Source organism: Nyctibius grandis, chromosome 15 (genome assembly GCF_013368605.1).
Source record: "Nyctibius grandis isolate bNycGra1 chromosome 15, bNycGra1.pri, whole genome shotgun sequence".
Lineage (NCBI taxonomy): Eukaryota > Metazoa > Chordata > Aves > Nyctibiiformes > Nyctibiidae > Nyctibius > Nyctibius grandis.
The window spans coordinates 384,551-398,783 of record NC_090672.1 but is presented as its reverse complement, the minus strand read 5'-3'; the positions used below and the strand labels follow the sequence as shown (position 1 = coordinate 398,783).

The following is a 14,233-nucleotide window of genomic DNA, read 5'->3' as shown; positions in this document are numbered from 1 at the left end:
CTCCTTACTTGTATTAGCAGACAGACTAAGCACATGAGGACTCAGGGTTTGACTCTTTTTAATCACGTGACAAATTTGGTCTAATTCACTTCATATGTTTGTTCTAATTTTGTGAAATAATAAATCCTCTTTATATTTTCAACCTGGGACAAACCAACTCTATGCATCAGTGCAGACTGGGGATTGACTGCTAGGGTGCAGCCCTGCAGAAAAGACCTTGGGATTCTAGTGGAAAACAAGTTGGACCTGTGTCAGCAGTGTGCCCCTGCAGTAATAACGCTAACCGATCATGGGATTGCATTCGTAAGCAGCCAGTAAGTAGGCGGCAGGGATGTGGTTATTCCCCTCTACTTAACACTGGTGAGGCGGCATCTGCGATACTGTGTTCAGTTTTGGGACACACCCCCCATTATATGGGAGATGTTGACATATGGGAGAGGATCCAACAAAAGCCCCTCATATCGGCCAGCGGGCGCACGTGCCTTATGAAGAGATACAAAGGGAATTAGGTTCATTTGGCCTAGAGAAGACAAGGCTAGTGGCTGAAAAGGGGGTTGTGAATTAAGATGCATCCAAGCTTTTCCTTCAAGTGCACAGTGAAAGGACAAGAGGCAATGGTTTTATGTTACAAACCAGGGAAATTCTTTTTCAACAAAAGGAATATATTATTTACCATGAGAGTGGTCCAGCCCTGGGACAGCTGCCTAGAGAGGTTGTGGAATCTCCATCCTCAGGGATTTCCAGGATACATGTGGACAAGACCCTGAGCAACTTCATGTAGCTTTGAAGTTAGCCCTGCTTTGGGTAGGAGATTGGACTAAGGAGCTCTGATATCCCTTCCAATCTACATTTTTCACTGATTCAGTTGAATTCACTAATCCAGCAGGAAGAAAGTTGCATTCTGCTGTTTGAAGACGGATCAATTCACTGAAAAGGCTGAGGAACACAGAACTGGTATCCGCCATAGGAAGGTCATGACCATGCAGCTAGCAGGAAGGATGGTGGTTGGGAAAGGATAGCATGAGAATGAGGCCTCCGTCTCAGGCACCATCCAAGTGAGCCATCAAATTACCTCCTTCACCCTGTGAGTCATCAAAGTGAGGATTCCAGGGATAAAGGCCCAACCTCTTTTTCCCGTGACATTTTTACAGCATAGATTTGAAATCTCTGCCCTTGGAGATATTCAAAAGCTGTCTGAACATGGCCCTGGGCAACCTGCTCTAGGTGCAGGGGGTTTGGACCAGATCACCTCCAGGGTTCCCTTCCAACCTCAACTACTCTGTGATTCTGTAATTCTGATTTTATTTGTTGATTTTAACATTCTGTCCATCTCCAGCCACCCAGGTCCACTCACAGGAGCATGTTTCCCTTCATGTATTAGCACCTCTGACCCTTGCTTATCACCTAACAGACGACTGAGGGGAGACCTCATTGCGGTCTACAACTTCCTCACAAAGGGAAGTGGAGGAGTAGGTGCTGACCTCTTCACCCTGATGATCAGTGACAGAACTCGAGGGAATGGCAGAAAGATATGCCAGGGGAGGTTTAGGTTGGATATTAGGAAAAGGTTCTTCACACAGAGGGTGGTGGAGCCCTGGAACCGGCTCCCCAGGGAAGCAGTCATGGCACCAAGCCTGACAGCATTCAAGAAGCATTTAGACAATGCCTTCAGACACATGGTGTGAACTCTGGGGCTGTCCTATGCTGGGACAGGAGTTGGACTTGATGATCCTTGTGGGTCCCTTCCAACTCAGGACATTCTATGATTCTAGGATTCTAAGATCCTAGAGAAATTTTAAAATCTGAGAATAAAAGTTCTAATTAAAATTCTAATCCAATTGAAAAATTGTATTTATTGTGTGCATGTTTGCTGGGTATGGTCTACATATCTGGACTTGTCTTATGGTTACATTATTAGGATATGTCACCATTTGTTTTAAACTTTCTTGATCATCTTAATCTGCATTCCCAGAGATTGTTACCTCTCTGGGGCAGTAGAGAACATGAAAACCCTGTAATCTTTTCTTTCCACAGTGTTGGACAAGGTGCCACAAAGCAGAACCTTCCCCATGATCCAGAAGAGCTCACTTGATTTTCGGAAACTCTTCTTTCTGCACTCATTCTGGCCACAGGAGACTTTCTGAAAAAATCTTCTGGATATTTCCTTTCTTTCTCCTGTTTCTTAAGTACCCAAACCTTGCTAGGTATATGAAGTGACGATAGTCATGATTTTTTTATACCAATATGGATCACTGCCCCAGATAGTCCCTACGGCCAACTTCACAGTCTTTGGGGCAGCTCCAAGTCCAGGTGTAGCTTGCAGGGTACCAGGAACAGTGACCCTACTTTTTCCCACTCTCCCACTGCAGTTGGCAGAGATGCAGAGTAGCCCGGAAATATAAGGGAAAGGGCTGGAGAGAGTCATCTGTGGGGGCTGAGAAGAATGTGGGAGGTGGAAGAGTCACTAGGTGGATCCTCGTTGGAAAATGGAGTGAGGAAAAGGTTGGCCACAGTGAGCAGTGCTGTGCTGGGTCTTTGTCAGAAGCAAGCAGTGGGCTTGCAGCGCCCATTTGCAGAGACAGTTTACTGCCAACCTGTTGTTTGTGTGTGTCAGCAACAGCAGATTTTTAAAGACTAAAGCTGTCAAGGGAAAACTAATGCTGAGTTTCCAAGAGTTTATGGGTTTGAATCCTCATCTTTAGTACTACTCAGGATGAACATAGTTCTTGCCTAATTCTTAGAGACTTTCCTGTATGAGTCATTGTTCACGAGAGAATAGCAGCTTTATACACAGATGGTTGCAGAACAGAGACACCATTCAGACGAAAACACTGAGACATCTATGTCCTGCAGATACAGGCACACACATATACACAGATCAACAACTTTATCCACAGAAAGCAGTCAGTCCTGCTTGGTGTGTTCGGGCAGAATCTCTGCTCTTTCATGACATACGAAATCCCTGATGGAATTCAAGTAATGAGCAATTCATGCTGAAGAGGGAAGTTTAGTGTCAGTGAAATATCAATGTCCAAACTAGCACACCCAGGGGGAGTTTGGCTGGAGGACTGCCTAGCCGGATTGCTCTTCTTAGCTGGCCAGAAGCCCAGTTCTCCATGGGATCAAAAGAAAAGATCAGATGCTCTGGGACCCAGCAAGCTGTTGTAGATGATCTGGCAAGTCCAGATCACAGCACTAAGACTGACATTAAGCCAGAGAGAAGGAGGTTTGAAAGAAAGTTTAGGTGCTTTCATCAGAGACCTCTTGGGAAGTTTTCCTGCTTTTCCAGTGCCCCTCCATGTGATCTTGGAGAAGTCCCTTAAAGTAGGTGATTCATGTAGGTTCATGCCCACATCTCCACATGCAGGTGACTTTCAGTTCAATGGTTCAGGTTTGGACATCAGTGCAAGTATAACAGTATAAAGGTCACTGTGGGCGGGTTGTGCCTATGATTGTGGGCCAGCACTGCCTTAGATGAAACAGGCAAGGGACAGGTTTCAAAATACACCGCCTGCACTGGAAACTCTTGCTACAGAATTTTATGGATGCCAAAAGTTTTCATGGGCTCAAAAAATAACTGCCCTAAATAATGGAAACAAGCTATTAAATACAAGATACTACCTCTAACTAGGGAAGACCTCAGCTATCATTTGCTGGAAATCAAGAGGATGTTCTGCAGAATTATCTCTCTGCACCTGTCCTTTTACCTAGACTTCTGCTATTAGATATTGCTGGAAACAGAATAGTAAACCAGGCAGACCTGTTGTCTGATCCAGAACTATTTGTCTTATATAATATAACGTATGTATGTAAAGTATAATACTTACAAGTTGAGACCCAAATGGTCACAACTTGCTTGTTACTGATACTGAAACTATATGATTTACAGATAATGCCTTTCTTCCTTTCAATGGCTTTTCCATTTAGCATGAAGTAGTTAAACATTCAATAAACAAAATTGTGTGACCTAGTGTTTATAGAGCTGGAAGAAGAGATGACAAGGCTACAGTATCTGCTCTAACGAATATAAATGCTTAGGAATCATTGAGGTGGTCTAGAGTCAGGCCTGTCCTCTTCTTTAGGAGCATCCTGACCACCATGAAATGCCCTGGACATGCCCTGCATATTCAGTTCGCAAACAAGAGGAATAGAAGCAAGATGCACTGTGGGAAGCTCTCTCGTGAAATATTGTAGCCAGCTGATTGGAGCACCTTGTTGTGACTTAGACTTTCCAGAGCCCCAGGAAGAGAGATGAACACTGAACTGCTGGAGAGAAGCCATGGCATCACCATTTCAAACAAAACTGGCTGCTGTTGACACCTAACTCTGAGGCGAAGAGTCAGTCATGAGTCACATTTATATGACCAAATATGTGCCTGTCATGTAACAGGGTGGGACCTGCCCTGCCTCTCAATAGGAAATATGTTGACTGGAAGTAGACTGATGTTATCAGAACAGTTTGTTATTCTCAGCCTGCTTCCAAGAAAGGAGGTGAATGGAAGCAGTCAGCTCTTCAGGTGAATTATCCTGGCAGGCAAATCCAGTTTAGTCTCAGGTGAATCACCACAAGCTGTTTGTTCATGTAATATCACTGTCCAGTTATAGACACAGACTACATTTGTTTACGTCTGACTCTAAAATAGTAGGTACAGCTCTGGGCACTGTTACAACAAAGATGACTAAACCTGCCCTGGAACATCACTAAGTTTTACAATGGCCACAGCCAGGCAGAGCACTGCACATCTGACCTTATTTTCAGAATTGACCTTGTACAAGGGGAGTTCCAAGGTCAGCAGAGCCACAAGAAACACTGCTAAAGGCAGAAATCAAAGGTAAAGCCATTCTGTATCATTAAGTGCATTTTTTTTAATTGTGTTTGAATCACATATTTGGTCATATGAACATGACTCATAACTCTGAGTCCTCTCCTTGGAACACTTGAGGTCCCGGATGCCTGAATTTTGAAGTGTGATACTCAAGGATATCTGGCTTAGGAAATCCCTAAACTGCAGTTTGGTGGACGATGGGAGAGTATTCAAGGGAAGCACTGCTATGTGTTGTCCTGCTCTTTCACTCCACCCTATGCTTTCTCTTTGAGTTGCTGTCAGAAAGAAGACTGTAGACTAGATTAAATTTTGTTCTGAGCTCCTGCATCTGTTCTGTCTTGGATGTTCAAAGCATTGAGAATGGTCCCTTCCATCAAAAGCTATAGCTTGTAAGCATTTTAACAACGGAAGTTATCTTTTGTGTACAGGCTCAGAGCATTTCCTCTCTAACAACAGGACTAATTTCTGCTAGTCATTTAGACTTCAAAGGTCATTTAAAGATCCAGTGCTACATGTAGTTTCTTTTCAGTTTCTTTCTTCCCTGGTTCTTGGCCTCAGGAGATCTCCTGATGTTGTGTCTTGCAAACAGGTATGGCCAATCAATTATTCATGTGAATCTCCAGTTCGTGATGACTAAAAAACTCTCCCATGCATCTATGCCAACCTGTTTTCATTTTGAGCTCTGCAGGATCTTTTCAGTGAAGACAGCAAGAGTAATTTAGCTCTTTTCAATGGGCTAAACATATTGTCAGATGTTGCTTTAAACAAACAGAACATTGACCACGCTGCTCCTACAGCTGTCAGATGTGAAGTTTCTTCTGTTACTCTCAACATGTTCTTAGGTTCCTCTTGAGGGAATCTGCCCATCTGTATAGGGCTTGTTTTAGTGGTGTCATTTTACACTCCAGGTACAATCTGTAAAATCACAGAATACTTTCTCTCTGGATAGATAACCATAATTGAGGCTCTCTGCAGTGTTACATGAAGTTGGCTCTTTCTCATTCACAGATAGCATTTCAGTGACAGTAAGGTTTGTTAAAAAGTTAGATGTCTAAGACTGAGGTCTTCACCCTAGACTCTTTGGTAGCAGACAGGGAGAAAAAGGTCCTTTCAAGATGCCTGGTACCCTTGAAGTTGCACACCTGCATGTTTCTGGGATGGCTTCTATATCTTCCATCTAGTGACTCTGACTCTGATATCTTACGCTAGATAAAAAAGCTTTCTATGCTCAGAAATAATTTTCCTCATAGACAGTAAACATGTCACCCTTTAACATCCTTCACAACAAAGACAACACATGATGCAGAAGCAAACGTAGGTCTAAGACTTTGGTGAGAACTGCTTTCTGTGCAAGAAGTAAAGTCATTTTCAAGTTGAGGAGAAGGACCAGGCATAAAATAAGAATTAAGTTAGTGTTTACATTTGGGCTTGCCTGCTGAAAAGCTGAAGTTTGTAATTGCTTCAGGAAGCGGACAGCCCTAGGACTAAAAGCCTGCCAGAGGCTTTCTCATCAAAAAAAGTTCACGCAAAGAAGGACAGAAACACACAAAAATATCAGAAAGGGAGACAAAGCAGAACAAGTTGGAAGTATAAAAATAGCAGAGGAATAAAATATCAGAGAATAAACTGAAGAAAAATATTTAAGTATTCTGGCAACACTAAACATAAAAGTAAACTTTAGACTAGAATTCATTGTTGTACATGAAAGTTCTAAACTATTTGGGTCTGTGTTCCAACATAGGCAAAGTTGGGTTTGTTTATGCTGAAGAAAAATATGGGGTTTTTGGTTTGATTTCAGTTCTTGCCATCTATAAATGGCATTGTTAGAGAATACTTCTGATAGATGCACCTGGATGTGTGCCATGGTATCAGTCAGGCCTGTTGTTTTTTGCCAAACAAGGCACAGCTGGTATGATAATAACACATAATGGATCATAGTTCAATAGCTATCAGCTTAAATGCTTATCAAAAGGGGATGATTTTAAGCAATTTACCACAAATTCAGACAATCAAAAATAGAACTGTGGAAAGTAGTCTGAAAGTCGTTGAAGGAATCCTAAGAAAAAACACTGAAGAGCTCAGCTCAGATTGCTGCTTAGCCTGTCTAAATGAAGCTACATTGAAAGTCACCTCCTGAAATGTTCAGGACAAAGGCTACAGTCAGACTACACAATTACTCACTTTAAAGAAAAAGGTATTGCAAGTTTGTAAAACAATAGGAAAAGAGAGAGAAAGAAATACTCAAAAGTGTCACATAAATAAAAAGCCTGTGCAACCCCAGGCCAGGGGACACACACATGATGGTACGTTATGGGCACAGAAGGTGGTAGTTGTTCTGAACTTGCTCCTCACTACTGATTGCAAAGCAAGAACAAATCAAAAGGAGAAATGGGAGGCTCTTCCTCTATGAAAAAAGGTGGAAGAGAAAGGAACCTGAATCGTAGAAACAGGACAGGCCATACAGGAGTTAGTGATCAGATGGGGTCTGTGAAAAGGACTGACCCCACAGCAAACACCACAAATTGTGCAAAACTTGGAGTGACTCACAGAAGCACCTCCATCCTTTCCACTGGAACAGAAGTTGATGCACGTGTCTTGAATTGCAGGACCCAGAGCAGCACCTGCTCCCTGAAACGAGTTGCACAAGCACGTGGCTGTGCATACACACAGAGGGCCACGGAGGCGCTGAACACCTGACTTGTGTGCACTTATGCTACTTTTATGTACACATGTAAGTCAGGGGAGTTACAAACGGGCAAGGAGCATCCCACACAGGTTGCAGTCCCATGAACATCTGCATGCCCAAATGTGCAGCATACACGCAGGCACCCTCACATAACAGAATGGGACACACAACTGACTCTTGCCTGCAGACTGACTCGTGCAAGAGGAATCATAAGCCCAGTGGAGTTAGTGACATACTGGAATATGGAGATAGTTTTGTAATGCACTCAGGGGGAATCACACGCACTGACACAGACCTCTTGCTCTCCGGAGCAGCGTGCATGAATACCCAGTGACTTATATACGTGCACACTATGTCTCAAGCCTCCCGGAGTGGAGGATCTCACCAAAGAGCAGAGAAATGCACTGTATGCCTGCTGCTGTTGAGACGTGCACACACTGGGCTGAGTCAAACCACACATCTCGAGTTTTGCACACATTGTGAGTTTTTGCCACGTTCAGTGGACTGTGTCACACACACATTGAAATGAACGATGCGTACACACACAGACAAGTGCAGTCTTACACGAGCACGTGTGTATTCTGGAGTCAGTCACGCACCTCTGTACTGCAGCAAACCTCTCCTGTGGATCAACAGGGTTCTCAAACACATGCACACTGAGTTCAGTACTCACACACTTGCACACACCTCAGGGTCTTACAAATACCCTGGAAGTAGACGTGTGGTTTCCTGCTCACCCGCAGACACACAGTGCCTGGGAAGCAATCAGCAGAGCGAGCATCAGAGGAGATGCGGACATGTCCCCTGGGCACATCTGGCTCCCATTGGTCAGTGGGGAGAAGGACACACTCATCTCACTGATGTGTGAATACAGCGGCAGGTTTGTGCCCTCCGTTCCCCTCTCCAACAAAAGGATGCTGGGTGGCAGGCTTGGATACGGCTGTGGGGCGCTTGTCGCGTAGATCCAACTCCTCTTGCCTCGTCCCTTCCACACGCATGCTGGTGTAAACCTTGCACACACACAGAAGAGAGCCTCTCCCTCTCCTCCACATGCCACACGTACTACAGATGGGTACCACACGTGCAGATCACCGTGCAGCACGTTGCACAAACACAGACGAGACCCCCGTACATGCCTGTGGTGCAGTGAGTCACACTGGTCACAGATTCTTACAGGCACTCTGGAGTGAGTCTCTCATGCACAAGTGTACACAGGCACACACACAGCCAACCAACACACAGTCACACACATGCAGTTGGGTCTCACACGGTTGTCCCATAGGCGCACATACAGGTCAGTCTCCTGTACGAGCGAGTCTTGCCCATGCAGGGGGAGCCGCACACACAAACACATGCGCGTGACTCACGCACAGCTCAGCCTCAAAGATGCGTGCTCACATGCACCCCGGTAAGTCACACTCACTGGCGAATCTCACACATGCACACAGGTGTCTCTGGCACAAGCAAACATACGTACATCTTCATGCAAGGTTGAGTTTCGTACAAGATTGAGTTTCTCACACACAGTTGTGGGACAGTCTCATACACGAACACACAGAGATGTATCCCGTAAACAACTCACAAGACATAGTACAGAGTCACTCAGGAATGCACACCCTGCCTTTCAGGTACACCCATGCACACGTGGAGATCTCATGCGCTATGTGGGTGAGTCTCATATGTGCACATCCTCTCACCCGCACACTTGCACGCACACACACACACACACATTGAGTGGGTCAGGCAGCCCATCCTGCAGCAAGTTGCACATACGTGTGTGCCTGGGCTTCATACACACACATCCACACCACTGCTCGTACACGTACAGGCACGTATATATTACATACGTGCAGTGAGTCAGGTGTGCATACCTGGACAGAGATACACACACACATTCATACACACTTGTGTGCACAAAGACAGGTGTATCTTACACACAGAGGAGTCACACACGTTCTGCAGAGTGAGTCAGGCGTGCACACCCCGAGCAGGTTGTGCACACAGAGTGGGTGTTGGTAAAGAAAACACACACACACGGTGCATCTCTTACACACAGGTGTCACACAGACCAGGGTGTCACATACACAGAGGTATCTCACACGTGCAAGTCAGACAGACATGACGTGCAGTCAGACATGCACACATGGAGTAAGTTGTGCACTCAGCTGAGTGTTGCACAGGTACATGCACTTGGGGATGTGTCACATACACTCGTATATTTCATACATGCTTGAGTGTGTCATGATGTCTTTCAGGCAAAATGGATTTCTGATACTTGGGTGTGTGTCACAAATACACACACGGCGTCTCAGACATACAGAGATGTCTCACACCATCTCACACAGTCATGAGTGTCTCCAAACGCACACACGGTGTCTCAGACTCACTGGGTCATACACACGGGTGTTACAGACACACACGGTGTGTCACACACTGCCTCTCACAGACACGCAGACGTTACGCACACACATGGGTGTCAGACACGCCGTGTCTCACATGCATCAGACATAGTGTCTCACGTGGCACCTTTCACAGAAACACACGGGTGTCTTGGTGTCACAGACGTAGTGACTGCCAGGCACATGGGTATCACTGACGCACACACGGGGTCACACATGTCTGTCCCCCACACGTGGTGTCTCACACACCCATACACACACAGGGGGTGTCGAGCACAGTGTCACACACAAGGTCTCTCGGACACGCAGTGTCTGTCACACACACACACACACACACACACGGTGTCCCGCCCGCCTTGTCCCTCACGCACACACACGCGATGCCTCCCGGGGTTGCACACGCACACGGTCTCTCGCTCTCTCTCACACACGCTGTCCCGGCGGCACGACTGTCACACGCGGGGCGGGCTGCGCACCTCCCCCTCTCCTCCCTCCTCCCTCCCCTCCTCCCCTCCCCTCCGCTCTCCCCGTCCCGCCTCCCCCCACCCCGCCCCGAGCCGGCGGTGCCCGTGGGCGCCCGGCGCCGGGGCTGCCCCGCTCCCGCCCCGCTCCCGCCGCCGCTGCCGCCGCCACCGCCCCCGGAGCGGAGCCGAGCGGAGCCGAGCGGGGCGGGCGAGGGGCGCGGCCAGCGCGAGCCCTCCCGCAGCCCTGCGGGGCCCCGGGCGGGCGCGGAGCGGAGCGGCGGCGAGGCCGGGGCGGCTGCGGGATGTCGGGCTCCCGCTGCCAGACGCTGTACCCCTTCTCCGGGGAGCGGCACCGGCAGGGGCTGCGCTTCGCCGCGGGGGAGCTGATCACGGTGCTGCAGGTGCCGGACGGCGGCTGGTGGGAAGGGCAGAAGGAGGACGGGCTGCGCGGGTGGTTCCCGGCCAGCTACGTGCAGCTCCTGGAGGTAGGAGCGGGGCCGGGGCCGCGCCGAGCGGGCGGCGGGGGCGGCGCGGGGGGGGGCGGGAGCCGCTCGGCGGCCGGGCCGGGCCGGGGGAAGGGGCCGTCCCGCAGTGCCCTGCGCTCGGCTCGCCCGGCACGGCCCGGGGCTGTCCCGCTGCCCGGCAGCGCGGGGTGCCCCAGCCGCCAGCTCTGCTGCGGGGAGGGGCAGCAGCGCTGGGGGGGCGGAACGCGCGGCGGCACAGCGGCGGTGCTGCCAGGGACCCACCTCGGCCCCTCACCTCGGCAGGTGCCCCGGCCGCCCCGGGGCTGGAGCGCGCTGAGCGCTGGTAGGAGCATGCGGCACTCGAAGGAGCAGCCGGCTCAGCCCTGCTCTGGCAGCCGGAGCCTTCGGTACCCTCAGTTGTAGCCATGGAGCGGCAGGGTTCAGCTGCGGGATGCTCTGGACACTTGTGTTTTCACAATTGCTAAGCAGCAGCAGAAGTCAGTGGCTGAGGTGATAGAGCCCCTGTCAGTCCTGCGTGTGGGCCAGATGCTGGGCAAGTTCCTCTCCCTCCTCTCCTTCTCACCTTCCCTCTCCCTCTCCCTCTCATTTCCTTTCACTGTGCATCTCTTGGCTTTATGTTGTGGAAGAGGTAATTCAGATACGTCCCTTCTGTTGCAAGAGTTCCCCAGCTGGCTGGAGATACCTTGCTGCCGTATATGTGGCATTGCTCCAGAGAGCCCCAGCGGAGTTAGAGTCGGTTGCCCAAACTCAAAGGTCATGGACTTTCCATCAGGATGCTGAGAAGCTCTGTTAGCTTCAGTTGTTTTCAGGGCCCTGACGGCTAGGGCAACGGTTGCATTCCCGCCTCAGGACTGCTTGTGTCTGAACTTGTTTATTATTTTCTCTCCTATGCAAACAAGACACAATGAGAGTGTAAAATATATGTCCACGAACAGCGACAATCTCTTCATTTCTGAAAGTGAAATCGGAAACATCTCATGCGCCAAAGCATGCCCATCAGTCCTTCCCTCACTGACCATGCCCTGTTGTCATTTGGAACTTAACCTAGGATGTGGGTATGGAAATGGTCTCCTGAAGCAGTGTCCATGCAGTGACTGGGCTGATGTGGTTAGTAGCGCAATGTTTCTCTGGTCAGCCTCTGTTTGTCCTCCAGGTTTCTAAGGGGAATCAGCCAGCCGGCTTTGCTTACATGCACTACTCGCCCCAGGGTTTCCATGCACACCCTCTGGGGAATCCAGAGTGGCAGGAAGCACAGCCCTGAGCAGAACCGGGCCCACCAGATGCATGCAGAGCAATGTCCTGTGAGCAGAAGGTTCTGTGCAAAAGGACATTTTGCCAATAGATCTGGTATTGCCTTTTGGTTTCTCTAGTCCAAATGAATTAAAAAATCTGTGATTTTTCCACTGAGTTTCTGTTTCTCGTTCTTACCTGGAAAGACAGGAAAGTAGAAGAAAAATTTCCCCACTCAGTGCTACAAGAGTGAGGCCAAGGACTTTTCTGTGCCACTGAAGCACTTGGGTTTTTTTTGTTAGTTCAGTTATGTGGGAGTCCTTTTGTTTGTCAGTTTTGCCACCTACAAGATCTTTTACTGAGATATGTGAATGTTTGTGGTTTCTCAAATTGCTAAATACTTACACATCTAACCAGGAATTTAGGAATTATTGAGGCAAAATGCATCATGAGATGAGACAAACTCTGCTCAGCAAAGGCAGTGGGAAACCACTTCTGTGTACACAATAACTTCGCTTTCTTATCATCTCCCTCTTGGAAACTCCTCTTTTCCTACTTAAGTCTGAGCAAATTCCACTGTGCTCAGTTCGGTGCCTGCAGCCCCCCCAGATGTGCCCTTCTGACCCTTGGCTCACGTACTACTGAAAAGTTTGCTGCAGACCAGTTGTCCATACAGCCCAGCCACCTTTCTCTTGAGCAAACCCTCAGAAAGAAGGTAAGAAAGACGGCAAGTCCCAAGTGATGTTCACTCTAGCACGTTTTCCTTTTCTCCAGAGGTGGTGTCTAATAAGGACTATGAGCTGGAGTTAATAAATATGTCAAATGAGAGCTAATTAACCAAATTAACCAAATTTGTGGGGCCACAGGTACTCAGCACACATTACAGTAGAGTAGATGTGTGAGAAGAAGAAAGATCTGTGTGTGTCTGTGTCTCATGTCTCTGTGCAGGTAGCCTTTCCCTTGTGCGCAGGTGTGCAGCTATCTTGCTCAAGGACCTGGTCTAACTGAAAGACACCGTGATAGAAGTACTGTCCTCTCTTCTCTGATCCAAGTCCCTGTCCAACCACATTGACACTGGAGCTGGTGTCAGGGAGGTGATGACAATGTGTAGCCAGAAGAGGCCATGAACACGACTCTCCTTTCAGCACCAACCAGCACTTATGTTGGCTTTGGGTGGCCCCGGCCCTGCAGCTTTCAGTAAGGTTCAGCATTATATTCTGAGCTGCACTTAACCACACACTGTTGCTGAAAGAGGAAGATGTTATTCCTGCCCTCTGTCCTGCCCTCACTTCCCCATGCCCAGTGCACTCCAGCAGGTAGCTGTGCTTCTTTCTCTGGAGCCCTTACGTTGTTGTCCCGAAGGACAGCGGGCTGCATTTTCTGCCACAGCAGTGAATGGACATGGCTTGTGGCATTGTCCAAGGCGTGCCAGGGCTGGGAGGGTTTGCCCTGCATGGCACACACCCCTTTTCCTCATAGCAAAGTCTGTCGGGTGACTGGGTGCTACCAAAAGGAGACAGCCGCCTTCTGAAGCCTTTGTAACTTCAAGCCTGCCACTGTGTACAGACAGGCAGACTGGATTTTTTCATTCTTATGACTTCACGTTTACCAACGCTGAAGTCTCCTCTGACAGTGCTGCTCTAAAGTCTGCACTGAGTTTTGTTCCTGAGATGAAGAGGGAAGCGAGAAAGTATGAAGCTGCTCAGATGGCAGCTGAGAGGGGAGTCTTTTCCACCTTGAGCAGTTAGTTTAGCAGCCATTCTGCAGCATGCTGGTTCCTGCTGGATGAAAGAGGAAAAATGACTGTTCCTGATGCTATCTCTGACTTGGGAGGAACCGTGCTGCACTAACAGCACCTGCGTCTCTTTGCAGGCAGCTGGGCTCTGTAGCTGCCAGCGCCGATCATCTGCATGCTGCCACATGGCTCTAGCTGACTTATCCAGGAGCTGAGGATAGGGCAGGCTCTTCCTCCTCGTGTGCACTCACACTGAGTGGTAGCTCTTGGCTCTTGCAAAGAAAAATAGGTATCTGTGGCTGGTGGTTAACCAGAATGGGGTTTACTGGCAAATGTGGAGTTGGACAGCTCTGAGAAAACCATGAAGGTGGCTTGTGGGAAACAAACTCCAGTGCTAGAGATGGGCTT

The 14,233-nt window shown here is 48.4% G+C and overlaps 1 protein-coding gene across 1 annotated transcript in view; it reads left to right on the top strand.

Moving 5' to 3' along the window:
• The first annotated feature begins 10,673 nt into the window (after nt 1–10,673).
• Nucleotides 10,674–14,233, top strand: part of GAS7 (growth arrest specific 7) — a 101,520-nt gene continuing 97,960 nt past the window's right edge. Inside the window, exon 1 of the mRNA XM_068413346.1 lies at nt 10,674–10,860. Within this exon, the coding sequence (XP_068269447.1) occupies nt 10,678–10,860 (183 nt within the window). The 5' untranslated portion in view covers nt 10,674–10,677. The remainder of the gene's footprint in view (nt 10,861–14,233) is intronic.